Here is a 27,662-nt window from a genome sequence, read left to right on the forward strand (position 1 = left end):
TTAAAAATTAATACTTTTTAATAGATAACCCAAATAAGAGATTCGATTCACGAAATTGATCCGTGAGACCGTATCACATGAATTTTTATGACTTATCTAATGTAGTTTATATTATTACATTAAAATCAATGACATATTCCGTGCACATTCAAATAATAATAACTGCATGTTGTCTCGTTAAAAAAAATCTTATATTTAAAAATTTATAAAAATACAATCATATGTCTATTGTGAGAATTAAAATCATTATACATATAGAAAATGGTATGAATTAAAATAAAATAATTCAATAAATTAGATTTATATTATTAATTTAATGTAATTTTTTTATAGTTCCTCCATACAATTTAGACTTTAATGGAATGTCAAAATTGCACCCTCACGAGAATCTTGTGATTGGTGGGGTCCATAATGTCGTCAAATTCCAAGAACTCTATCCCAATACCGGGCGGGAGGGGTCTTGGACCCGCCAACCATCTCATCACCTCCGCCGCCGTCGCTCTCCGCCTCCACCGCCGCCTTAATTTAGCCCGAGCCTTCCAATCATCGCTCCAGGTAAACGAAAAAAAAAAATCCAATTTCCCATTTTGGTATTGGAAAATGTGAATAAAGCAAGTTTATTGCTTGAGGAGAATGGATGAACTAGCTATACTGCTTAGTCAATTATAGTTTTTGGAAATTTTGCTAATCTGAAGGAGGCAAGTTTGTGCTCGAATGGAAGTGCTTCTGATTTCTTCTTTTACTGTTTGATTGTCATGAAACATTTACATGAGCTGAATTAGTCTTTGTGCTGGCTCAAGCTCAAGAAAGATTACTACCAAGACTTTATCTTTTTGGTTGTGGCAGATAATCTCACAATAATAAATTAAGATTTGATTTTCTTAGAATGCAAGTTTTGGTCAATGGTTCTGTCCTGAATACAGCAAATGTCCATGGAATATATTGTTGCAGGCGTATTGTTTTCTTGAATCCCATATTTGTTCTTTTCACCCGTGAGACTGTAAGAATAATGCAATTAAACAGCATTTTGAACTGCTAATGGTTGTGGATTCTATTAAATGCTTTCTCATAAAGAGATTATTGAAATTGGGATTCTTTTCACTACCCTCTGGTTCAGACCAGGGAGATTATAGGTCGTCTGTCTGTCTTGTGTTCTTGGTTTCTGATACAATCTCATTAAATGCACGTGTTTTACTATATCTGCAGAGTGTTTCTTCTCTCGGGTTCGAGCCTGTGTTGAAGGATATATGTCAAGCAAGAGCCTTTCAGTTTGCGGGATTTAATTATTTTCAATGGTCATTCCATGCTTTGTCTGCTACAGTGATGAGCTTAAGTTTCTTCAATGGAGATGAAATCAGAAGTGATTCTAGAGATGTTGGAAAGTCATTCTCAAGGGTATCTAGGAATGACTTATTTGGAAAAAGGCAATGGACCAATATACTTCTTGCCGCTAATGTACTGTAAGAATCAATGCCTTAAACCTATCTGGCTAAGCATTTTTTTGGGTGGTGTTAATTGCTCCCTAACCGCATTCCCAATTTTCAAGTATAGTTTCAGATGTGTATTGGAAAGTAAATTATTTAAGAATTTGTTTACCCTTTTTCCATTAGAAGTAGTGGCTGTTAATTTGTGGTGTTACTTAAATAATTTCGAAAAAGGGATACTTTTGGAAGAAATGTAGCTTTCAAGCAAATATGATGCAGTTTTTGTATACTCGAAAATGAGATATGGAATGTTCAAATTGGAACAGAAAAAATACTTATCATTTGCACATAAAAGCGTATCTTTATGTACAGGGCCTATCTGGCGCAAACTGTCTCAGAGGGCAAGCTCTTATTTTGGGGAGCCAAGGTTTGATATTGCACTTTGAATTCTAATACCAAAAAACATCATTGATGTTATTATCATTGTCGTTTCTATCTTTGCAGATTAATAGCCTCATTAGTGAAGGGCAGTTATGGAGGCTAGCTACATCTTCCTTTTTGCATGCAAATATTGGGCATTTAATGGTTTGAATCAAACAGTACTGATGACATTTAGAGTATTTTGTGCATTGAACATGCACTGTGTAAAAGGGTTTTCTTTTTTCAGGTCAATTGTTATTCTCTCAACTCAGTTGGTCCTACCGTCGAGGATATATGTGGTCCTAAAAGATATCTTGCAATATACATCACTTCTGCAATTGCAAGTAACAATAAACCCCGTTACTAGAAAAAAAATTCAGTTTCTTATTCCAAAAGAACCAATTTTTTAAATTCATCCTTGGATGTGAATTAGGTTCAGCGACGAGTTATTGGTTCTGTAAAGCTCCTGCAGTTGGTGCATCTGGCGCTATCTTTGGACTGGTGAGTTCAGGCAATTTATCGCAGTGAAACTTTATTACACTTCAAGGTATCTTTTTAATTGGTTAAATGGTGGCATGGTTAGGTTGGATCTTTTGCTCTGTTTATCCTAAGGCACAGAGGGATTATTACAGGCAGTGAAGGCGAGTTGCGACAGATAGCTAAAGTGATTGCTTTAAATATGGTAAGCCTTTAACTTTCTCACATTTCATATCTTCCATTATACTTGATAAAATATGTTATTTCCTATTCTAAGTGGATGTTGCGACATATATGAAGATACTGGGTCTTCTACCATCTTTAGATATTCACCTCTTGTTGGCCAATGGGACACGTGAGCAGCATACACACTAGGATGAATATGTTGTAACATCTAGTGTAGGAGAAGATTTAAACCATTTGTTTCCGGGAATCTAAATTGCTGCAATATGTTGTATAATCGATGTGATTTTGTCATGATGCAGCCAACATATGTTCAAGACTTTAAGGCCACAAGATACAGCCCCAACACTTACGCTGACTGTACTTATTTTCAAATCATCATCCTTTCCTTCCATTGTCTTGTTGTTATTGTTGCGTAGAAATTACTGTTAGAGTACGCGTCCACAAGCTAACTTGGATTTGGATCACTTCACTTTGAAGCATTCTTTATATAATTAATTAGTAATTAGTTTTAATTTTGTCATCCTTGATGTGTACACCCATGGTCGTTTTAAATTAAGATTTGGTGATTACTTAGTCCATATAAAATGCAGATATGTAAAGGTGGTCAACCTTTAAATACATTTCTTTGAGATTGCAACCACCAAATGGGTTCTTGATTGAAGAACCATTTGATGAGAAGGATATTGACTTCCTCACTCGATGACATTATTTCTGATGAGCTATTCGTGCTTGTTATTTGTACAAAGGTAGGGACATCGATGCTTATTAGTAAGTGCTCATATGATCTTAACAATATTCACTTTTACATTGCATTTGGATTGAGTAATTTGAATCCATGATTTCGAATTTATTTTTATTATTAAATAACTTTAACAAAGAAAACTTAAATCCATTTCGTTCAATCACAATGGATTTCAAATGACTGGAATATTCTAAGGATTTGAAATCTATTTTGATTGATCTAATCATAGCATAAATAGTAGGGAGGTCGATTTGAAATTCTTTTGTTTCAGTTATGTAATAATGAAAATGCATTTCAAATCCATAAATTTCAAATGTGAAAATCTAAATGCACCATAAATTCTCTAATTGGGTCCCACTAGTCAAGTAAAGAATTCATGGTTATAGTTGTGCACCATAAACTTTCACAACTTAATACACCATGGTACCTTTATTCAGGAAACATTATATCATGGCTTGTTTTCTGACTTCTTGAGGGCACAAGGTGGCAAGTTCATTGATATTGTAAATCAAGTAGGTCCTTGTGCATTGTAGCAGTGGATTCACTGCTTGCATACATGTGTATATATTCTATATGTTTAGTTGAGTGAATAATCTTTTGACACTCTTGTTAAGATGCGTATTTTAGAAAAATGATTTTCTATGGTTTTAAGGATGACTCGTGATAGTTTAGAGTGTATGAATAGTTATTGAATTCATGTTTGGGTCTCAATGAGCGAATATATTAGTGTATCATAGATAGTGCGAAACTCTAGAATTATGGTCTAACATGGAACAAGAGTGATCTTCCATCCACGATAGTTGTCGTAGATTTTAATTCCATTTGTGAATGGTTCTATGAATGGATTTATTGTATGAATCAAAGCAAATCGATTCTGAATACAAAAGTTCCGCTGTTTTTTGGTTTCCAGGAAAATCAGATAATCACTAATGTGCTATAGTCCATGATTGTATGAACGATTAGACGTTACTATTTGTTCCCAGTTTTAATTGAGGCTGGGAATTTGTACTCTCAGCGTCAAAACTTACACTTTATTATCATCAATATAATTCCTTTTCATTGAGAAGACTAGGATACAGCACTTGTTTCCTGCTAGATCTGCCACTAAACACCTTCTGAAACACCATGTATTGGCACTTCTTTCATTCTTAGGCACATATAAGCGCTTGTTTCTTTTCTGGTTTAGTTGGATATTTGCTTTCCCCATCTCGAATTCTCTTTCTTCAAACCTAAGCCACGGTAGTTCTCCTAACAAAAACGACTGCTTGTGCAGGCTATTGGGCTCCTATCTCAAGGCATTGACAACTGGGGACATGTATGTTAGCTAAATCTAAAATATATCTGTCTTGAAACAATGGATTTCTAACTTCGCTGACTTGTTAAAAAAATTCAGGTTGGAGGTTTACTAGGTGGAGCTGCAGTATCTTGGTTTCTTGGTCCTGCGTGGAAAATCGAGTCCATCTCCCGTAATGGCAGAAATGTTTTAACAGACAAAGCGCCGATTTTTTCGTTCTTCAAGAATCGTTAAGAAGATCATGCTTCATCTACCTGATAGAGGCTCTTGTCAGTTTTAGCTGTACGAGCCGAATGTCCGTTGTGCATATCATAGGTTAGCAGAAGATTCGTTAAGTGACTAGAAACACAGAATGAGTTCCAACTTCAAAATAGATCGCCAGACATGGGATGTATTAAACGAACAATGTAATACTATTCTTCATGTCATAATAACTATGTAATAACTTGTTGCATTGAATAACATATCTTGACATTTTAGTTAATTTTTTAGAACACCATTTTCTAATCAATGATAATATAAACAATTTTTTTAAAATCAATTAAAACATGTTTAATTAAATTATTCATTTTTGTTTGGTGCTCTTTGTCTTAATTATTGAAAACCAATTGACAGCAAAGACAAAGAAGAATCAAAATTCAAAACTCCATGTTTTTCTTTTATATATCACGAATAAAAAGGATTAAAATTTTAAAAATTTCAAATAACATGGACGGAAAAAACATATTATCACCCAAAACAATTTTGTAAACGCCATATATCTGCACTAGTTATGGACCATTTGGTTAATAAAATGAAAGAATGTAAAATATAGAGATGATAAATCGATACATGTGAATAACATAATACTGCATGAATCTCAAGCCTCATTTCATGTGAAAGATAAATCAACATTCTTTTATCATTCAGTGTTTGACTCAAAGTTTACAAAAATTGAAGTTATAAAATAAATATGTTATCTTTACCTTTCAATTTATTATTGTTGGTAGGTATTCTTTTTTCCTTTATCTTGGGAAATCCGGGATAGAAATGGACGAACCAAATGACTACGAAAAAATACTCGAGACAAGAGTTTGACTCTTTTTTCTTAAAACGATTTTGTCCCGCCCTGGTGCTCAAGGTTGTTGACAATTTATTTCCCAAGATACAATGACTACGGCTTCAAAATAGTAACACTACACATTTTAAAGGCACACAAACTTGAAATGTTTAGAACACTATCAAGATGATATGCAAACTTTCTAATTTCGAATTCTAAGCATTAAACTTAAAAATCAAAATTCCAAGAGTTTAAATCTTGCAAAACTTGGATTTAAGTGCAAATGCTTTAAAAACTCAAAACTTGAAGACAACTTTTGAATCTAATTCCAAAGTTCGAATTTAAGTGTATAAACTTAAAAAATTCAAACTCAAGATTTTATATCTTGAAAATTTGAACCTTAAGCACTAATACTTAGAAATCCACATATAGAATTAAACTTCAAGAGAGAGGAGAAGAAGAGAAAATGACTTGATGAATGCAAATAAAAGTCATATTTATAGAAGACGAAAAACCTCGAATCAAGAGACATACCTCTTGATGAAATTATGCATCATTTCACTAATAAAGGGACACATTGTTTCGGTCAATACATAACATCTATTCGACCAAATCAACTGAATTGCGTCTCTTCACCAATCACACAACATTTTTGCGTGTGATTTCCAATATATATTTCTCATTCATCCTAATTGGTAATCGAGAAATAATTTTGTTCATCACGTAACTCGTTCGAATTATTTTACCGATTCTAAACGATTACAAAAATCATTTTTCTTACAAGAGTGAGTCTCATGTGAGACCGTCTCACGGAGCATAATCTGTAAGACGGGTCAACCCTACCCATATTCACAATAAAAAGTAATACTCTTAGCATAAAAAGTAATACTTTTTCATGGGTGACCCAAATAAGAGATCCGTCTCACAAATACAACCCGTGAGACCGCCTCACACAAGTTTTTGCCTTCTAGCAATTATCTCATCATTCATCATCTTATCTTACAACCAATACAGTGTCTATCTATGCTATATTATAATAGGTAAACTCTAATAATACCTACCTAGGTCATTTTAATAAATGGAAAAAATTACCTTTTCTCAAAACGTAAATTCGAAAAAAAAAACTAAATTGTTTGTTAATAATAATAAATAACTTAATTATCAAATGCGTTTATGGTTAGTTATTTATAATGTCTGCTATATCCAAAATGGGTCGTAGATCCTTGTTTGGGCCAGACCAGTTATCAGGCCTAAAATAACAAATAATGGGCCTTAAATCAAAACAGGTCAATCAACCCTGTAAAGGCGAGGCGGCCCATTTCCGTGGTTTTATTTTATGTTGTATTATTTTAATATTTTCTCTGTTATCCCATCTTTTAACCTCAAACCATTGTTTCGCATCTTCTGCAAAGCTTTCCGGTCACTCGAAGCAAAGGATCCAACACATCTCAATCAGATTTCGCAGTCATGTCTGAGGTATTCTTGCTAAATTTATCCCCGCTTTGATTCGTTCTAGTATTTTTTTTATTGGGAAGTAGATTGTTCGATCTGGAGTGTGGTTGTTGACTTCGACCCATTTTCTGTTTATTTATTGGAGTAATTACTGATTTTTTTTTCTATTGATTCGGTTATTCGAGGTATTTCGAAGTTTTTATTTAATAAAATTTTTCCTAATTGATTGTATGAATTCCAGTTTTCACTTGTTTACAGCTGTTGATTTGACTGGTTGATTTTTTATTTTTGTGTTCAGCCAGTAAAAAAACCTCCGGTTCCTGCAGACGGTATGTTATCTGAGCTGAAAGTGTGTTTTATGCGCGTTTTGTTGATCTCGTTTCTTTCAGAAATTTATTTAGTTGATGAGTTTGTGTTTTAAGGATGATTTTTTTGCCATTAGGCAGAAAAATTGAATGCTGAGTGTATAAAAACTACGTTTCTGTTCTTCAGAGGAGAAGTCTGATGCGCCTAAAAGTAAATCTCCTGCTCCTTCAGCTTCTGGGGGAACACAATCTGGACAGACCAGTTCAATCCCTGCTCCATTTCCTGAAATGTCAAATCCTTTTGATTTCTCCGCTATGACGGGACTGCTTAATGTATTTATACTTTCCTCATCACTTATGGCTTTTCTTAGACTGAGAAAGTATTATGGTGAATCTGTAGCATGTTGATGTCAGCTCTTCACTAGTTTCTTCTTCATGAAGGACAACTATGTGTCCATGTTTTTTTTCTAAACTTGTTGCTGCTAATCTGTTTACTCGGATCATTATTTATTCTCCAACTTAATTAAACTTTCTAATACTAGTTCACGCGCAAATGTTTCCCCTATTAAACCAAAAGGAAAAACTGCTTATTCTATTGTCTATTGAACTGAAAACCATTAAATAAATTTATGTCATGAGAGGCAACTGAGGAAAGAATGTGATGTTTCTTATGTCATATGATAATTATGCATACCTTGGAGCATCTAATGATTAAGTAGCAGTAATTAACGGGGCGATGATATATTTAGGGTAGTGTGGATTAATAAGCTTTCTGATGAAAGTGTTAAATCAATATTATAATTTTATATTATCGTTCTCTTATTTATGTTGAGTATGTACAGGACCCAAGCATCAAGGAACTAGCCGAACAGATAGCCAAGGATCCTTCATTTAATCAGATGGCAGAACAGCTACAGAAATCCTTTCAAGGTGCTGCACTTGAAGATGGCATCCCTAATTTTGATTCGCAAGAGTATATGTCAACAATGCAAAAGGTCATGGAAAATCCTCAATTCATGACCATGGCTGAGAGGCTTGGAAACTCACTGATGCAGGTAATTCGAGACTACCTTTTCCTTATTTCCCGACAAACTATCGTTTTAAATAAAGTCAAAAGTTGTATCATTCTGATTTTTCTGCAGGATCCGGCCATGTCTGGCCTGCTTGAGAGTATGACAAATCCAGCTAATAAAGAACAACTTGAAGAACGAATGGCCCGTGTGAAGGAAGATCCATCTTTGAAGCCAATATTGGAAGAGATCGAAACTGGGGGTCCTGCTGCTATGATGAGGTTATATCTTTTTCTGAGTTTTGTTTACTTTAATATGGTTAAATGCTTCTGAATGCTTTTAACATGTCCTCTTAACTCAACTTATTTGATTTTCTTGACTGATTAAAACTACTTTTATCTGCATATTCTGAAATTTCCAGTGGTTTATTATTATTATTATTATTATGATTGTTATTATTTTAGGGAGATTTATAATTCATCCTGCAAACTAGTGGGTGTTACTGTTGGCCTATGGGTGTATCTTCTGTGTTTTTGCAATTGGAAAGACATTTTTTTTATCACATTTGAATGTTAGAAGGATTACGGTTTATTTTGCAGCTCTTGTTTTCTAGTTGAGCTGATGTTCTGTCATTACACTATGACTCCGTTTGATACGTGTGATGGGAAAATGATTAGTAATTAGAGTGATTAAAAAATGACAGATATGAATTAATAGTATGGTGAGATAAATAACATGGTGTTTGGTATAATTTTAAAAGGATGGATTAATTTTGTAAATTTTATTGTCATGACCAAAATGCCCAAGTGGTAATTAAATATATATTCTTTAAAATAATTGGATAGATAATTAAATATTTATAATCATAATTTCTATTTATTAAAATAAATTTAAATATATTTATTAGAAATAAATTTGTAAATATGCATTTACTTTAATAACTAAAATAACAATAATTTTTTGAATGTTACTGTTAAATAAAATTTAGTAATAATTACAAGATTATTTTTTCAAAAATAATTTGATAGATAATTAAATATTTATAATTATAATTTATATTTATTAAAATTAATTAAATATATTTATTAGAAATATATTTGTAAATATGCATTTAATTAATAATTAAAATAGTAATAATATTTTGAATATTAATTTTATTGTTATATTTATTAGAAATATATTTGTAGATTGTGTATTTTTAATAAACTACAAAATAATATTTGACATGATATAAAATGATGAGTGTGGACATGGAATAAGAACTAAGAGGATAAAAATGTAATTTGATGATGAGTGTTGATAGCCTATCTCACTCGTTTTATTAGATTAATAATCAAATAATTATCCATAAAATTGAGTCTTAAACCAGGTCAAGTCAAAGTGATTATTAAAGTATCTTAAAATTTTAAACAAACATTAGATAAATGTTTGATTATTTATCTAACCTTGTTTTATCTATCCAACCAAACACACCCTATGAGAAGTAGAAAAACAAATGATTCATTCCAACTAAAAACCTAGAAATTGTTTACCCTGCTCAACTGATATGTTTATATTTCAAAAAATTGTTTAGGATGTATTCCTATGCCTTCAGTATAGCTGGTAGAATATTTTGATGCATTTTAAAATCATGGTTCTGTTGTGGATCATTACCATACTTCTAAGTCCTAACCAATATTCGATACATATCTTGGTGAATGTGATCCATCTCACTCTTACACACTAGCTGAGCTTTTCTTTCGATTTTTGATTGTGGAACTAGTCATTACTTGGATTGTCCCCCCCACTGATAAGTATTATAATTAGATACTGGAATGATAAAGATGCTCTCCAGAAGTTGGGTGAGGCTATGGGATTTGCTGTTGGAGGAGAAAGTGCCACATCTGCTGGGGATGCTGCTGGGGAAGACGAAGCAGAGGAGGTAAATGACGAGGAATCCATTGTCCATAACGCAGCTAGTGTTGGTGATGAAGAGGTATCTCCTAGCAATATTATGTTGAAAGTACATTTATTATCATGGTTTCTCTGTCCTTATTGACTCTTTATCAACAACTAGGCATTGAAGAAGGCTTTAGCCAATGGTGCTGACAAGGATGAAGAAGATTCTGAGGGACGGACTGCGCTTCATTTTTCATGTGGATATGGAGAGGTATTCGAAAAGCTAACAAGAATCGTTACTCCTTCCTTCAACCTTTAGTTTCATCGATCACTGACCATCTATGCTTGGATTTCCTTTTTTTCTTCTCTTTCGTATGTTGCCTTTTATTACACCTGTTGTGTAGTTTTATGACTTTCGGCCAATTATTTTAGCTTCTCACCCAAAAGCTGTTTGGTTTTGTTCTAGGTTAAATGTGCTCAAATTCTTTTAGAGGCTGGGGCTAAGGTTGATGCTCTGGATAAGAATAAGAACACTCCTCTTCATTATGCTGCCGGTTATGGGAGAAAGGACTGCGTGGAGCTTTTGTTGAGCAATGGTGCAGCTGTGTAAGCCTGTTTTCCCGATCGTCATCCCCAGCTTTAATTTGCACGTTTTCTTTCCAACACATTAACTTTTCTTGGTTTATGCAGCACTCTTCAGAACTTGGATGGAAAGACGCCTATAGACGTTGCCAAATTAAATGATCAAAACGAGGTACTAAAGCTGCTTGAGAAGGATGCGTTTCTATGAGTCTTGGCCCTGCAGTTCCTATTCCGGTGTGATTATAATCGAGTAGTTTCACGAGCTCGAGTGTTGGCATACATATATCGGTTCATATACTCTGCTTTTCGGGGATGCTTAGTATGTATGGGTCTGTCATTCTATGTTGACAATCACATGATGTGTACATTCGTTGCATGAAAATCTACATGGGTTTGGTCACATTGGCTGCTCGCAATGGAGTAAGTTAAGTTATACAATTAAATCTTCAATCTACTTGAATATTAATAATGCTTAAATAATCAATAATGCAAGAAGGTACTAAGCTTATACGGGCATCTTCTCAAGTTTGGTATCCTTTGTTTTTAGTCATCTTTTCAAATACAAATTTGATGAGAATAATTGATCCGAACACCCTTAAATTAGCAAAATTTTAAAGGCTCAAATCCATTCAATAAATATTTTTACTATAAATCAGAAATCAACTCTTAACAATTGTAAGAGCAAGGAAAAACATTCTTGACGAAAACGTGAAACATATTTGAAGATGTCCGGAGAAATCGGATACGATATATGTGGGTAATTCATCGGATAATGACGATAATTATGTGTTTACGGAATTAAAGTAAGGATAATGGCTTCAATAACACCTGCAAACAAGAAAGAAACTCGTTAATGGGCGTCGGAGGAGTGTCCTACGTAGCCACTCCGATGCTAAAGTCAGCAGGTTGAAAATGAAGAACACAAGCAATATAGGTGAGAATATATGTGTATACTTTGAGAATTCAAAAATCCAGAATCCGTAAATGAGAAGTATACCTGCTATTTATAGTAGTAGATTTCATCATTACCTAGTTTTCAGTGCCACCTGCTAAGTATGGCAAGTCGGCGGCCCATACTTTTTGCTTCTGATAACTTCTAAAACACGTCAAACTCATGTTGTTCTGACAGATACGATAGTCCATACCAATACACTCGAGTGTGGTGCGTTTCTCGATGTAGCCCGAGTAGAAAGTTCCCGAGAACTTGCATGAGAGCCCGGGCTCTTGATTTCTCTTCCCGGACATCTCCATGCCCGGCTGCTGAGGAAAGTATTATGCATATTGACTATAGTTTGAACTATCCAATTAATGTATCGGGTCATCCATGACCCGGGTTCTTTTGATGATGTAACCAATAATCATATTTTGATTTTGAAAAACAATGTTTAAGTGATATTGTAATTTACTTTATTATTGATTATATTCTTAATTATCGAAATAAGTAATCCATACACAAGAAAAATATATAAATTTTCATAAAAAACAAAGATAAAAACATATGATATAACATCATTTTAAATTATCGACGTTTTCTGTTTTCTTTAAGTGTAAATTGCTCATAAATCTCAAACCCAAACTCAACTTTATCCAAACTCCCTACACCTCAGAACCTTTCTTTTAACTCCCTAATACCTTAAAATGGACAAAAATACCCTTATTCCTATTTTAAGTTTAATTGATCCTCACGCTTTCAAAATGGTATCAGAGCCTTAGGTTGATTTATTTCAAACACAAATTTTATTATTATTAGTAACTAATTGTATGAGAAGGAGAATTTTGAAAAAATCATGAATACGAACTTCGGTTCGAGAAAAATAATTTACAAGAAATATTCCAAAATTTTGGAATATAAACAAGTATATCTAACTATTGTTAGATATCAGAAACAGAAAGGGAAGATACTGCATCCTCAGGTAAAATCTCTGGTAAACTTATGATTCAAACAAATAAGTTTCTGGAGATAGTTCTAGATTCCTCTAAGCTCTCTTCAGATCTTAGAGAAATTCAGAAGACAGTACAAAATTATGGAAATATGCTATATTTTGTACCGTAACGAGTTGAGAAAATCCTTGAAACCCAGGAAGAAATTCTTGGAATGTTAAAGGATATTCAAACAAGAATTCAGAAATTGGAACAACAACCCAGTTCCAGTAGACGAACTTCAGGAGGTTGGTTACCACCATCCTTTGGTACTGAATCTTTGTTACATCAACAAGGGAAGGCTAGAGTGGTGTCAAAACCTTTGACCGAAGAAAAAAAGATGATCAATCTAATCAAGTCTGTCTCAGAAAAGAAATTGATCTGATGACAACTTTAGAAATGATTGGTTTAGAGGATGTGGGGATCCGGACGCTAATCATGTTCTTAATCATCATTGGGACTAATTAATCAATTAGAATAAATAGGGTCTAAATTTTTTTTTTTTAAAAATAATGCGCATCGTAGTGACATAAAAATATATATATATATATATATATATATATATATATATATATATATATATATATATATATATACATCTCAACATATATATAAAAGTACAAATCTTGTATCACATACATTCATTCTACTAAGGTTTAGCAACTAATGTCAAGTGTCCAACCCTATCTCTAATCCAAGTCCGGAGCCGCCACTCTAATCACGATCTCTCTTCATCTCCTCAACCCTGAACCTGTCCCACCTGTTGTCATGTACACATACAGACAAGAGAACAGCCGGATAATTCCGGTGAGAATATAATCCCAGTATAAATCAACGAAACATGCAATCATATAAACAAATATAAAGCATGTAACAGCTAACAACAATATGTATCAAAATCTGAAACATAACTAATATCAATCTATCGACAATACTCGTAGCTACACCATTTAGACTAAACTCAATCCTAGTCTAGGGATCCCGGTTTCCAGAAGTTAGCATTCCTATATCGACCAACAGTAATAGAAAAGACTCCAGTTCTATCCACGTCGATAAGGTATCGATCACCAGTAATAGAAAAAGGTCTGATTCTATCCACACCGATATGGTATCGATCACCAGTAATAGAAGGAACTCTCATTCTATCCACACCGATATAATATCGATCACCAGTAATAGAAGAAGCTCCAATTCTATCCACACCGATACGATATCGATCCACAGTAATAGAAGAATCCCAAATTCTATCCACATCGATAGCTAATCCTCCGGTGACAGACTTTGGCTCTATCGCCAATAGACTATCTTGTAACATCGTGCAATGTGCCCGTGGCGATCCCGCCCCTTCCAGGCACTTCTGTTACAAGATTACTCGACTAATACCTGCTGTATATATATCAAGAAAACAAGTATATCAATCAAATACATGCAAATATCAATGCAATAAAATAAAGTATGTGATTTAGGGAAACTCAAGTCTAAACCGACTCAAGTCGATCTCCCAATACCACATTGACTTATACCTTTATCTTCTCGCTCTGACGAAGACGAAGTTTCGAAGTCAATTCTGTCCATTTCGAATCTGTCAATGACAATATCAAACAGGCACAATATCAATATCTAACTCAATTCAATACCTGTTCTGATCAATACTCAAATCACAACACAATCTGCTCAATGCCAATCGACATATGGTACCACAATACAATCTCAACCAATACCGAATCTGATCAATATCAATTTATGGATGTTTCGACGGCATAACAATACAGTCACGATAACCCCGTCAGTCCAAACATCACAAATATAATACCAAACTTCGTAATCAGTATCAGTACAACTCATAATCTCAATAACAATATAAATCTGATTTGAAATCTCAGTCAAATCGATTCCAAAAATCATAAAAATTACATACACAATCTGTTTTTCAGTCTGACTTCAATTATACGATGTCTATTATGTCAAGAACATCATATATAATTCATATTCAGTTTTGACAATATCATATTTCCAAAGTATGTCAAAACGTAACAAAACTTACATCTCGTTGTAGCTGTCGTTGCTAGGAACACAGTACTGTACTCGGATTCGAAAACAGACGGACAGATTTCTCGCAACTTAAATTTCATCCGAAGCTTCCCTCGGTTTTCCTTCGATTCTCCAGAACCATTTGCTTCTATATACAAATATATATACACGTTGCTCTTCCAAAAGACAAGTGGCTTGTTCTTGTTCTGCATGACTGGCGCATATGCGCGCACAAAGCCGCGCATATGCGCCTGGCTTTCTGCCCGGCACTTCCGAGTTCATCTACTCGCACATATGCGCGCTTCATCTCGCGCATATGCGCCAGTCCTTCTGGACCCCTCGCGCATATGCGCGTGTTTCTTCGTGCATGTGCGCCGGTCATTTGAGATGTTCGGCCGAACATCTTGAGATGTTCGGTTCAACATCTTGGCTTATAATATAACGATGCCCGGCTTCTTCATTCCATTCGTATAACCTTAATCACGTCTTAATCAACGTTTGATTACAGTAATTAAATCTCGGGCATTACATTTCTTCCCCCTTAAATATGATTTCGTCCCCGAAATCACAGGCAATCAAATAAGATAAAGAAAGAAATGTATAACAAAATCAATCAGAAACTCACAGCAGTGAAATATTTTGGACATTGGTACTTCATATCGGACTCAGTCTTCCGGGTAGCCTCTTCGATGCCCTAATGACTTTATTGGTCTTCTAACATCAGAATAGTTTTCATTCTGAATTATCGTTCTTTCACGAATTTCGGATTCCAGACTGGAATAATTATTCAAAAAGTATAATCTCATAATACTATTCGAATTAATTTCTGATAAAATCAATCTCCAAATACTGGTTATACAACATCCGTATATACCAGTCGATAACTCATGATAAATTAGTCTCATCATCTGCTACAAAATCTAGTAATCCCCATTAAGATTATTACTTCCTATCAAAACTGTTAATCCTAGTCAAGATTATACTAAATCTTCGGCCTCAAATACCAATAGTCATCGTCCGACATTGGCTTATTTAGTCTGTCTATTCTGAGCCGTATATTAAATCTCTGATCCTATCAGATTCAATCTCAACTATCATCGAGATATAATTTCCAAATAAAAAAAACTGACAGAGATTACTGTACAAGATCTCGAATGATGCTATTTCAATACGCATTTGATAACTATCGTCGTATGAGATTTCATAAATGACAATCAATCATGTCAACTAGTGCTAAAATCCAGCACCACAGTTCCTGTATATCCTCCAGTAACTAGATAGTTCATTCCGACTATCCGTCAATCTATAAATCATAGATGAAATATCATCCTATACACCCAGCCAAAAGTACAAAATCAAATGAAATCACAGTCTGACATAATTACTTTGGCATTCAATACAATTTGACCCTCGTTTCTGACATACCTCTCAGTCGTCTGATCATATTTGTACGTCATCTTGTACAGTATAACATAGGCAGATTTGAACAATCGTTCAATCATAACCACATATCGATACAATCTTGGCAAGATTTCGGTAATTCCATCACTAGATCCATAGAAATGTACTCTCATTTCTATTTAGGAATCAATAATTTGTATAACCAATCCCTTGGTTTTTTTATCTTTCTGTCTTCATCTGTCAGCGATTTAGACCTTTCAATACAAATTCTGACATAACTGATTTCATCTGTTACTTCAAAATTCCATTCGAATTATTACCCATTTCCTGTTACCAGAATAACACTGAATCTACTACCGTGAGTATTTGACAATACCTGTCATTTCAAATTCGAATATCTGACACAAACAAAACAGTTAATTATATAAAATAAAGCATTACCTACCTGGTATTCTGACTGACACTCTGTTCTGACTATCGAAATTAAGTTCTAAACAATCTGATCAAACTTCTGAACGACAGTATTTTTTTCAAAATCAGCTCTGAGTCGGCTTAAATTGTATATAATCTCAACGGTTCATAGCAATCAGTATCAAATACGGATTCAGAATAACAGCAATATCAGCTCAGATTCGGATATAAATAAATTCCTGATAATACTGACGATTCTGACTAACCGATTACATCTTCAACGTTGTTTAGATCTCCTGCTATAATATCTTCGAATGTAATGTGCCCCAAACAATATACTCTGTCTCAAATACTGTTTTAGAACAATACAATTCTTAAGCAATTACAAAACAATAGTCGGATATACTAATCTGACATACTCATGCACATATAAATTTCTGATATTGGTGTCTTCCACAGTCAGTGATCACTCCCCAGCTGTATTCATATGAATCAATATACCCTATTCGAATATCACATATTCTGAATATAATCTGTTTCTAATCATATTCATATGAACAATTCCGGTATATAATAATTTCCAGCTTTCAAATCATTCAATACAAGATATTAGATTTACTCATTAATATGCCACGAATATATCAAAATATCATAGATAAACGGCACAAAATCATTCGAATATCTCTGAACACAGGATTTATTAATCCATAACAGAACTGAAATATCTCATAGAGAAACATGTAATCAGATGTAACTCTAACTCTTCAGGCAGTAAATCGTTTCACTCATATCTCAATTCTCTCAATTCAATCAGTATCATTCTGTTCAAAATTCTAAAATAAACCCAGTACCTGGTATCGAATCAAGGCTGTAATCAATCTCTCTGATACGAAACAAATCTAACATCTGAATTTGGAAGACTATAACAAATCTCCTGCCACTAACAAATCAGTTCATGCTACACTCCGTTTTCAATAATCAACTGAATGTATAAGGAATAATTCCATTCCTTTCGATAATCATCGAATCATAAATAATATAGATATCAAGGAATTCAAAATCGAGAATCCTTATCGTATATCATTCATTCTCCAGTCATTTCAAATCTGAATCTTACCATTTCCTGGCAAGAAATCACAATCTCTTTGTACTTTTTAGTATATCGGTATCAATAATGCGGTCAAAATCAGACAACACAAGTACAACACCAGTTAATTCAATTTCATTCTCGTCTTACGGTAGTATACATTATATCACAGAATTCACTGATATCAATCCCTCTCCCCAAAAGGGTAAAAAGATCATTACTACAGTAATACAAACCCAACATGTATAACATATATCAATGCAACTCAGTCAAAGATAATCGTAAGAAAATGCATTAGTACATATCAATACATATGCAACATAATCACAAAAGATTAGTATTTACCACCATGTCAACACATGTGTCCTGGGTCTGTCTCTTGGTCCTTACACCCCGATGATTCAGCTCCATGAGATCTCCGAGAGCCTTTCTGTGGACAAACCCTAGCAAAATGTCCTTGCTGTTTACAGAAATTGCATCTACTAGTCACTCCATGGCATTGCTGTGTGAGGTGTCTCCCGCCACAAACTCTGCAATAGGTTCCAGCATAAACCGGACTAGAACCGCTGGAGCTAGATGAACCACTCGGTCCAGTTCCTAACTTCTTGAATGGCTTCTTTCGAGCTTTCAGCAAATTTTGCTTTCCACTCGTGCTACCGCGATCAAATCGAAGAGGGGATTGCTGTGTCTGGGGTTGCATTGCACATAACCTTCCTAATTGTCTAATCAGACTCGTCTTCGCTCTCTTCGCTCTACTCAAGGCATCAGCAAAATCATAAGGTCGCTGCATATTCATCAATGCAACTATCTCCGAGTTCAATCCTCTGATGAACTGAGCCGTTACAGCTTCATCATTCCCAGCTACATGAGGAGCAAAATGCAGTAGAGTACAGAATTTAGCAACATACTCTTCAATATTCAGTTGACCTTGCCTCAAATTCTCAAATTCTGCTTTCTTGTCCTCTCGGTACGTAACTGAGAAAAATCTTCGATAAAATTCAGTTCTAAATATTTCCCACGAAATCAGTGTACCTCTCTGTTCTAATATTCTTTTACTTGTAATCCACCAAATCCTGGCGGCTTCTCTTAACTGGTTAGGTACCATTTTAACTCTCTGTTCATCTGTACAATCAAGTAAATCGAGCAGTATTTCTATGTCATCAAGCCAGTTCTCACAATCTTCAGACGTTTCGATACCCCTCAGAATCGGCGGCTGAAATAACTGAAACTCTTTTAACTTGGTTTCCATTTGAGTTTCTGATATATCTATCTGATCAGACGAAGTACTACCTCGTTCTGGAACTCTTCTAGGGGGAATATCTGATAATCACAGATATTAGTAATAACAGAAGACAAATCCGTCTCAATCCCAATCCTGATCAGCTTACCTCTGATCAAGAATTGGTTCTGATCCAGTTTCAAATAATACATATTACCAAATCAACTCAGATATTCAGGTAACATGTAGCTTAATATACGGTAAAAACATACTGATATCTTAGCATATACAACGTAATTCCACATTATATTCAATCATATGCCATATAAATCCAGGCAGTAAAACATAATATCATGCTAGCATTCACAATGTAATTCCACATTATAATCAATCACATGCTAGCAATCACATGCAAGGAAATAAAACTCATTCTACCCCGCTCACTCTTCTCTATCTCAGTCAAAGGAACCTACTGTTCTAGGACCTCATGCTCTGATACCACCTGTTGTGGGGACCCGGACGCTAATCATGTTCTTAATCATCATTGGGACTAATAAATCAATTAGAATAAACAGGGTCTAAATTTTTTTAAAAAAATAATGCGGAACGTAGTGACATAAAAACATATATATATATATATATATATATATACATCTCAGCATATATATAAAACTACAAATCTTGTATCACATACATTCATTCTACTAAGGTTTAACAACTAATGTCAAGTGTCCAACCCTATCTCTAATCCAAGTCCGGAGCCGCCACTCTAATCACGATCTCTCTTCATCTCCTCAACCCTGAACCTGTCCCACCTGTTGTCATGTACAAATACAGACAAGACAACAGCCGATAATTCCGGTGAGAATATAATCCAAGTATAAATCAACGAAACATGCAATCATATAAAAAAATATAAAGCATGTAACTGCTAACAACAATATGTATCAAAATCTGAAACATAACTATTATCAATCTATCGACAATACTCGTAGCTACACCATTTAGACTAGACTCAATCCTAGTCTAGGGATCCCGGTTTCCAGAAGTTAGCATTCCTATATCGACCAACAGTAATAGAAAAGACTCCAGTTCTATCCATGTCGATAAGGTATCGATCACCAGTAATAGAAAAAGGTCTGATTCTATCCACAACGATATGATATCGATCACCAGTAATAGAAGGAACTCTCATTCTATCCACACCGATATAATATCGATCACCAGTAATAGAAGAAGCTCCAATTCTATCCACACCGATACGATATCGATCAACAGTAATAGAAGAAACCCAAATTCTATCCACATCGATAGCTAATCCTCCGGTGACAGACTTTGGCTCTATCGCCAATAGACTATCTTGTAACATTGTGCAATGTGCCCGTGGCGATCCCGCCCCTTCCAGGCACTTCTGTTACAAGATTACTCGACTAATACCTGCTGTCTATATATCAAGAAAACAAGTATATCAATCAAATACATGCAAATATCAATGCAATAAAATAAAGTATGTGATTTAGGGAAACTCAAGTCTAAACCGACTCAAGTCGATCTCCCAATACCACATTGACTTATACCTTTATCTTCTCGCTCTGACGAAGACGAAGTTTCGAAGTCAATTCTGTCCATTTCCAATCTGTCAATGACAATATCAAACAGACACAATATCAATATCTAACTCAATTCAATACGTGTTCTGATCAATACTCAACACAACACAATCTGCTCAATGCCAATCGACATATGATACCACAATACAATCTCAACCAATACCGAATCTGATCAATATCAATTTATGGATGTTTCGACAGCATAACAATACAGTCACGATAACCCCGTCAGTCCAAACATCACAAATATAATACCAAACTTCGTAATCAATATTAGTACAACTCATAATCTCAATAACAATATAAATCTGATGTGAAATCTCAGTCAAATCGATTCCAAAAATCATAACAATTACATACACAATCTGTTCTTCAGTCTGACTCCAATTATACAATGTCTATTATGTCAAGAACATCATATATAATTCATATTCAGTTCTGACAATATCATATTTCCAAAGTATGTCAAAACGTAACAAAACTTACGTCCCGTTGTAGCTGTCGTTGCTAGGAACACAGTACTGTACTCGGATTCGAAAACAGACGGACAGATTTCTCGCAACTTAAATTTCATCCGAAGCTTCCCTCGGTTTTCCTTCGATTCTCCAGAACCATTTGCTTCTATATATATATATATATATATATATATATATATATATATATATACATGTTGCTCTTCCAAAAGACAAGTGGCTTGGTCTTGTTCTGCATGACTGGCGCATATGCGCGCACAAAACCGCGCATATGCGCCTGGCTTTCTGCCCGGCACTTCCGAGTTCATCTACTCGCGCATATGCGCGCTTCATCTCGCGCATATGCGCGAGTCCTTCTGAACCCCTTGCGCATATGCGCGTGTTTCTTCGTGCATGTGCGCCAGTCATTTGAGATGTTCGGCCGAACATCTTGAGATGTTCGGTTCAACATCTTGGCTTATAATATAACGATGCCCGGCTTCTTCATTCCATTCGTATAACCTTAATCACGTCAATTAATCAACGTCTGATTACAGTAATTAAATCTCGGGCATTACAGAGGATCTACAAGAGCTTGCGGAATCTTTCGCAAATCTCAAAGTAGTAGATCTAAAGATGAACACAGTAGTAGGTGAAACACCACCTGCTATAACCTGGTCATCTTCTCAAGAACCACCAAGGGAGAGTGTGGGATCTCAGAATGTAAATATGAGAGAATCTCAATCTGATTTCCATACTGGTGGAGGATCACACCCAGCAGGGACAAGAGCAAGGAGAAATCAAATTCCTTTGCACCAAACACCCTATGGGAAAACTGTTTTGGATCCTATACATCCTTACGGGGTTATGCTTAACCTTGATGTATTAGACTTCAAAAACAGAGAAGATCTCATAGATGATTGGACATCAGCTATGAGAATTGCAGCAGGAACACTCGATCTCAACGAAGAAGGAATCATTAAACTTTTCGAAATGAGTCTTATGGGATCATTGAAAATTGCTTGGGACATGACTTCATTAGACATGAAGGAGTCAGTCCTAGCTGGTGAATCTCTTAGTGAGATTGCTGGAAAAATGGCTACCCTATTTAAATCACACTTTATAGGGGTAGACTATTTCAATAGTCAAGATACAGAGAAAAAGAAGAAATATATTCAAGCTCTGTATAGTCTGGAATTACATGATATATGTTTGGTGGATGAATACATTATGTTATTCACTAAATATAGATAGAATTCAGGAGTCGGAGAAGATATAGCTATGCAGCTTTTCTTCGCAAAAATGCCGAGTCCCCGGAGAGAAATGCTCATTAGGGAATACGTACCTGGAAATCCAGATACGTTGGCACGAAGAGCCTCTTTCCTCAAAGAAAAGTTGGTAGAATAGTGTCATATGGCAGCATTACAAAAGAATTACAAACGCTTAAGCGGTATCAACAAAAGAACTCCTTTGTGTTGTAAGGAAAATGATCTTGCAACAATTATTGGAAGTAAACCACAGAAGCATAAGAGGAAAAGTTTTAGGACTCATCCTTATGCACGAAGTGAAAGAAGTTCTTGGAAACCAAAAACTGTATGGTCTAGACAGAAAGACAGATCTTATAAATCTGGACAAAGAAGCGGACCATCGAGGAGTAGGATATCATCCCAAGCATCGAGTTCATCTCGAAGCACAGGAAGAACACCTACAAAGAAAAATTTCAGAAGAGCTCATACTCGGGCTAATGAAAGTTTCAAGGACTGTAATTGCTGGACATGTGGAGCAAGAGGTCATATCTCGAACAACTGTCCAGAAAATGAAAAAGAGGTATTAAACGCTTTGATTTTATCCTGGATATTGAATAAGCAGTTTATTACCAAGATCTTATTCAAGTATACCGATTTGAGGATATTGCCTCAGATGAAAGTATATATGAAGAAGAAGAAGTCTTAAGTCAGGAAGAATCTGATGGAACAGAATCGGAATCTGACTGAAGACGAGGTGTTTTGACACGAAACACATGAAGATCTGTCTGGGTTTTTTAGCCAGACAACAATATCTCATAACATGGTTCAAAGAATCATAAGAGAAAACTCGAGTCTACAGAGATATCATGGATTCTCTGCAGGACAGATAGAAAAGTTCTTAGGAAGTCTTGGCCTAAGAAACAAAAAGCATCATCTAATCTATAAAGTTTCTAGAAGGGAAATGGCTATCCCGATGGAACTTACAGGAAATAGAATGGAGATGCAGTTAATTCCTTCCGAAGAAATTAAGGAGGAATTACAAAAACTCAAGATAGAAGTAGCAAGGACCATGTCCTAGTTTCATATCGGAGCAATCCAGATTATGATAAAGGCTACTTTCAAAGAGAGAATAGATTCACTTATTGATATTGCTATATACGATAAAAGAATGGGGAATCTACAAGATTCAGTACTGGGAACAATCTCAGGAAATCTCTGTGCGGGAAATATTGTAGGAGTAGTCTATCCAAGGATAGCCTACAACCTGGCAGATCGAGATTTCAGCCGAGCTTTGACATTGCATCAGAACTTCAAGGAAAAAAGGCTGATGAAAGAAGGTAATAGGCCATATTCTATTACCTATCAAATTTCATATGCTCTATCTAATACACATCATTCTGAACTGTTTATTAGAAATGAGTTTATTGAAATTCCTGAAATATTTGGAAAAGTTGCTCAGGCAGTTTATCCAGAACGAGTTGAGTTTCCTTTAATACAGGAAACAAATATCCAAATACAAGACAAACCGATTCTACAAAAGAATCAAGATTGGAATCAAGAAGACTATCTTTTCAGGGAGATAGAATAACAAGTTACAGGTGAGGAAAAATGCCTGTCATAGAAACCCAACAAGAGCCAAAAAGTTTTTCTACAATGGGAAAACTTAGATGCTCAGAAGGTTGGAAGGAAGTAGAAATAGTATTTGATATTACAAAACAAAGGAATCAATTTCCTTGTAATTCAATATACTATTTGGAACAACCGATGATAGAACTTACCAAGGACTGATTAATATCGGAGAATTGGAGGTTCACATTCAAGGAATTCCAGGGAAAGAATCAGATCGACTGATTCTTGGACTAGAGTTTCTTGAGGAACATAAACCTTGGAAACATCTAGAGTATGGAATGGAGTTTATGGCAGAGGATAAAATGTGGAAAATCCAATGACCACAAGTCCATTCTCCATATACATTCCAGTAGGAATGTTGTATGAACAATATAAGGCAGAATAATTTGCTGCTTATATTGATTCAGGTGCTGGAATATGTACAGCAAAACTAGGAGTTTTTCCAAACAATTTGGAAGAAGAACTACCCAAGATTGCTGGAAGAGATTTTTTCAGACGAATCTTAATTCTATGTAAAGGATTAAGATGACTGAAATCATGATTGGCGGTGATGGGCAAACACCTTGGTACAAGGTGAAGACACCACCAATTTTTTTTCATGATACAGGAGCTGACATATTTTTAGGAAATAATTTCCTACAAATGTTCAAGTCATATACACAAGAAAATGAGACTAGAAGATTAGTGTTTACAACACCATGTGATCACAAAATCATAGTACAAAGACTTAGAGAGGCATTTTATAGAAAATTGCCAATCCAGTTTCGCAGCAAGCGTGGTGATTCAGGAAAACTTCTGAACCCAAAAATGAAAGATTCTAGACGGTTTGGAGAAACAATGCTCCAGCTGAGAGCAGATAAAAAACTCCAACTAGAAGATATAGAATGCCTTAAAATAACTCTACATACAAATGAAGTAGAGTTTGAAGCTAAGGTTTCATTGGAAGATGTCAAGAAGAGGATCAAAGAAAATTATAATGAAGATCCCTTGGCATGGTGGGACAAAAATCAATTCAAGGCTTACCTTAAGATCAAGGAAGGTAAAGAGTACGAATTTGTCCTTTGTAAACCCATCCCAATGAACATCATTGATCAAATGGATATGCAGATGATAATCAAGGAACATTTGGACCTTGGTTTAATCAAAGCAGGTATGTCACCATATAGCAGTCCAGGGTTTCTGGTAAGAAATCATGGTGAGATTAAACGAGGAAAACCCAGATTGGTTATTAATTATCAAGAAACTAATAAAATTCTGGAGTTTGATGGGTATTTTATACCTAGTAGAGAACATTTGATTAGTTGCATTTGCAATGCCAAGATATTCTCTAAATTTGATTGTAAGTCCGGATTCTATCAAATTCGGATGCAAGAAGAAAGCAAGAAATTCACAACTTTCTCCACAACTCAAGGACATTATATTTGGGAAGTATTATCAATGGGATTGGCTAATTCACCCCAGATATTTCAAAGAAAGATGGATAATCTTTTTAAAGATTATTTTAAGTTTATGTTTGTTTATATTGATGATGTTTTAATAGCATCCAAAGATATGAATGAACATGTTAAACATTTGGAGATTATCTAATGTTTGCAAGAAAGAATGACTGGTTTTATCTGAAAAGAAAGCAGTCATTGCTACAAGGAAGATTGAATTCCTCGGAATTAAAATCGATGAGTCAGGGATAATTCTGCAAGACCACATAGTCGAAAAGGTGCAGAATTTTCCAGAAAGTCTCAAAGACAAGAAACAACTTCAAAGTATTCTAGGAGTTGTTAATTTTGCTGGAATGTTTATCGAAAATCTTGCAAAACATAGGAAAGTGTTCAGACCATTATTGAAAAAAGATGCAAGATTTATATGGACAAAAGAACACACAGAAGGACTTATCCATTTAAAGAAGGTTTGTAAAATTCTTCCAAAAATGGCTATTCCTCAAGACGAAGATGATCTGGTATTGTATACCGATGCCAGTGATCATTGGTGGGCAGCAGTTCTTACTAAGCTCACACCAGATGGAGAACAACCATGCAAATACTGCAGTGGATTATTCTCAGAGGCAGAAGCCATTAGATGACATATCAATGAAAAGGAATTTTATGCAGTAAAAAGGGCTTTTGAAAAATGACCGTTATTTTTACTAGCAAAGATATTTACTTTGAAAGTAGATAACACACAGGTAAAAGCTTTCTTAAGAAATATGATTGAGTCTAAACCTGAGAAAGCCAGATTATTAAGATGGCAAGCACTATGTCAAAATAATATTTTTGATATTGTGATAATAAAATCTCATGAAAATATTCTTGCAGATTTTTGGACAAGAGATGGACAGCATTGACATTGATGCTATTATCAAGATGCAGAGGCATTTGAGGGAACACCTTGAAATGCTTCAAACCGAGTTCAACAAGTTGGCCGTTAACGCAGAAGTTGCGGGAAGGCTACAAAAGCTGATAAGAGAATTGTCTCTGATCGAATTATAGGTTGTTTACAGGCATATACTCAGTTATGGTCTGTAATGCAAAGGCCTATCCTCCAAGGCATTGAGAAGCCATTGGTTTCCTAGATGGAGAGTTTTCGAGTACATGACTCTATACCTGTAGCGGGAGATTCAAATACCCCTTGCACAAGTGTTAAGTCGGGATCATCACCAGATGAGTCGACTGAAACAAAAATTGAGACTCCTGATCCTTATCTTGAGTATTCAAGTCAACCCTTCACCTCGGGGATTGAAGAGGGAGAGATCAACCTTAGTCCTCGTACTGACAAAGGCAAATCTAAGGTTGATACTAATGAGGTTGCTATTTCTCCATTTCAGGTTTACCAACAGAATTGGGAGAAATTAAAAACAAGAATTGACAATAACCCAACTACCAATAGGGTTGATGTTTCAGGGAAATATCCAAGGGTATGGATGAAACCAAATTCATATCCAAAGGAGGTTAAAGCATTGTATGAATTCGGGGCTCTTGCCTCAGTTTACACTACATCACCCAGATTTCCGGAAATCTCAGGTCTACCAAAGTGGATCCAGGAAGCTGTTCACGAAACTTGGGCGAATAATGATTATTTGTCCAGAGGAGATGTTTTGGAGCTATACTTTTTCAGTGCTGCACCAGAACCAACAGGGAAAGGTTCTCACGAAGCCTTTCATTTCATCAAGTTAAGGAGGCCATATTCAAATATTCAAAAATTATCAAAGATCTTCCAACAGAAGAAACACCCCTGGTTGCTTCAATTACTGAAGATGACATTTCTACCAGAAGAGCTTGGGGTTTATGGGTCTGTCTCACTGAGATGGAAAAAGTCAAGTTCCCGTTCAAATTTTATAATCATTCAGTGAACAGATCATTACTGTTAAATATCATGACAGGAAAAATAACAAGTTTTGCAGAAGATTTATTTGAGAAAAAGAGAAATCTTTTTTGGAACAGCAAGCTGCCGGCTAGTAGAGAGACTCGTCGAAAATTATGTAACATGGCACATATAGGAAGATGGTCAGAAAACATCTTTCTTGAATGCCAAAATCAGAAGGAACCTGAATTCGGTAAAGGATTCAAGCCGAGATCTGATCGGAAACACTTTACCGACACAAGCACTAGTGGGGATGGACCACATTCACGTTTTCCTCGAGGACACCGAATGCCAAAGATTCCTCGACAAAGTTAATAGTGGACATGTTACTAGTCCATTAACAAAAGAAAACCCACCATGTGAGTTGAAGGATAGGACCACCAATAATCGGTGGAAAAGAATACAAGGACCACTAACAATAAGTGGTAAAAAACAAAAGGACATTGGATACTATATCTTGAAAAAAAAGACTAAAAGAATCCAATGAATAAA

At 35.1% G+C, this 27,662-nt stretch overlaps 2 protein-coding genes across 4 annotated transcripts; both read left to right on the forward strand.

Moving 5' to 3' along the window:
* The first annotated feature begins 351 nt into the window (after positions 1–351).
* LOC140809925 (RHOMBOID-like protein 10, chloroplastic) lies at positions 352–4,997 on the forward strand. 3 transcript variants are annotated; one of them, XR_012113199.1, is made up of 10 exons: positions 352–555; positions 1,207–1,460; positions 1,797–1,851; positions 1,929–2,009; positions 2,092–2,188; positions 2,278–2,345; positions 2,428–2,526; positions 3,098–3,253; positions 4,523–4,564; positions 4,643–4,780. XR_012113199.1 is itself a non-coding variant. In XM_073167705.1 (9 exons), exons 1-9 carry the CDS (start codon positions 412–414, stop codon positions 4,775–4,777), a joined length of 975 nt encoding a protein of 324 aa, XP_073023806.1. In that variant the 5' UTR covers positions 354–411; the 3' UTR covers positions 4,778–4,997. The 3 variants fall into 3 exon arrangements, 2 of the variants coding, with proteins under 2 accessions (XP_073023807.1, XP_073023806.1); XM_073167705.1 differs by lacking the exon at positions 3,098–3,253 and having other exon boundaries at positions 354–555; positions 4,643–4,997; XM_073167706.1 differs by lacking the exons at positions 3,098–3,253; positions 4,523–4,564; positions 4,643–4,780 and adding an exon at positions 2,807–3,059.
* Positions 4,998–6,933: 1,936 nt separating this feature from the next.
* LOC140809889 (ankyrin repeat domain-containing protein 2B-like) lies at positions 6,934–11,211 on the forward strand. Its single transcript, XM_073167663.1, has 9 exons — positions 6,934–7,058; positions 7,333–7,363; positions 7,527–7,672; positions 8,182–8,394; positions 8,482–8,630; positions 10,156–10,324; positions 10,406–10,498; positions 10,694–10,833; positions 10,918–11,211. The coding sequence occupies exons 1-9, from the start codon at positions 7,050–7,052 to the stop codon at positions 11,015–11,017; spliced, it is 1,050 nt and encodes a 349-aa protein (XP_073023764.1). The 5' UTR covers positions 6,934–7,049; the 3' UTR covers positions 11,018–11,211.
* Positions 11,212–27,662: the final 16,451 nt, after the last annotated feature.

The sequence above is a fragment of the Primulina eburnea genome, chromosome 13, assembly GCF_022965805.1.
Source record: "Primulina eburnea isolate SZY01 chromosome 13, ASM2296580v1, whole genome shotgun sequence".
NCBI lineage: Eukaryota > Viridiplantae > Streptophyta > Magnoliopsida > Lamiales > Gesneriaceae > Primulina > Primulina eburnea.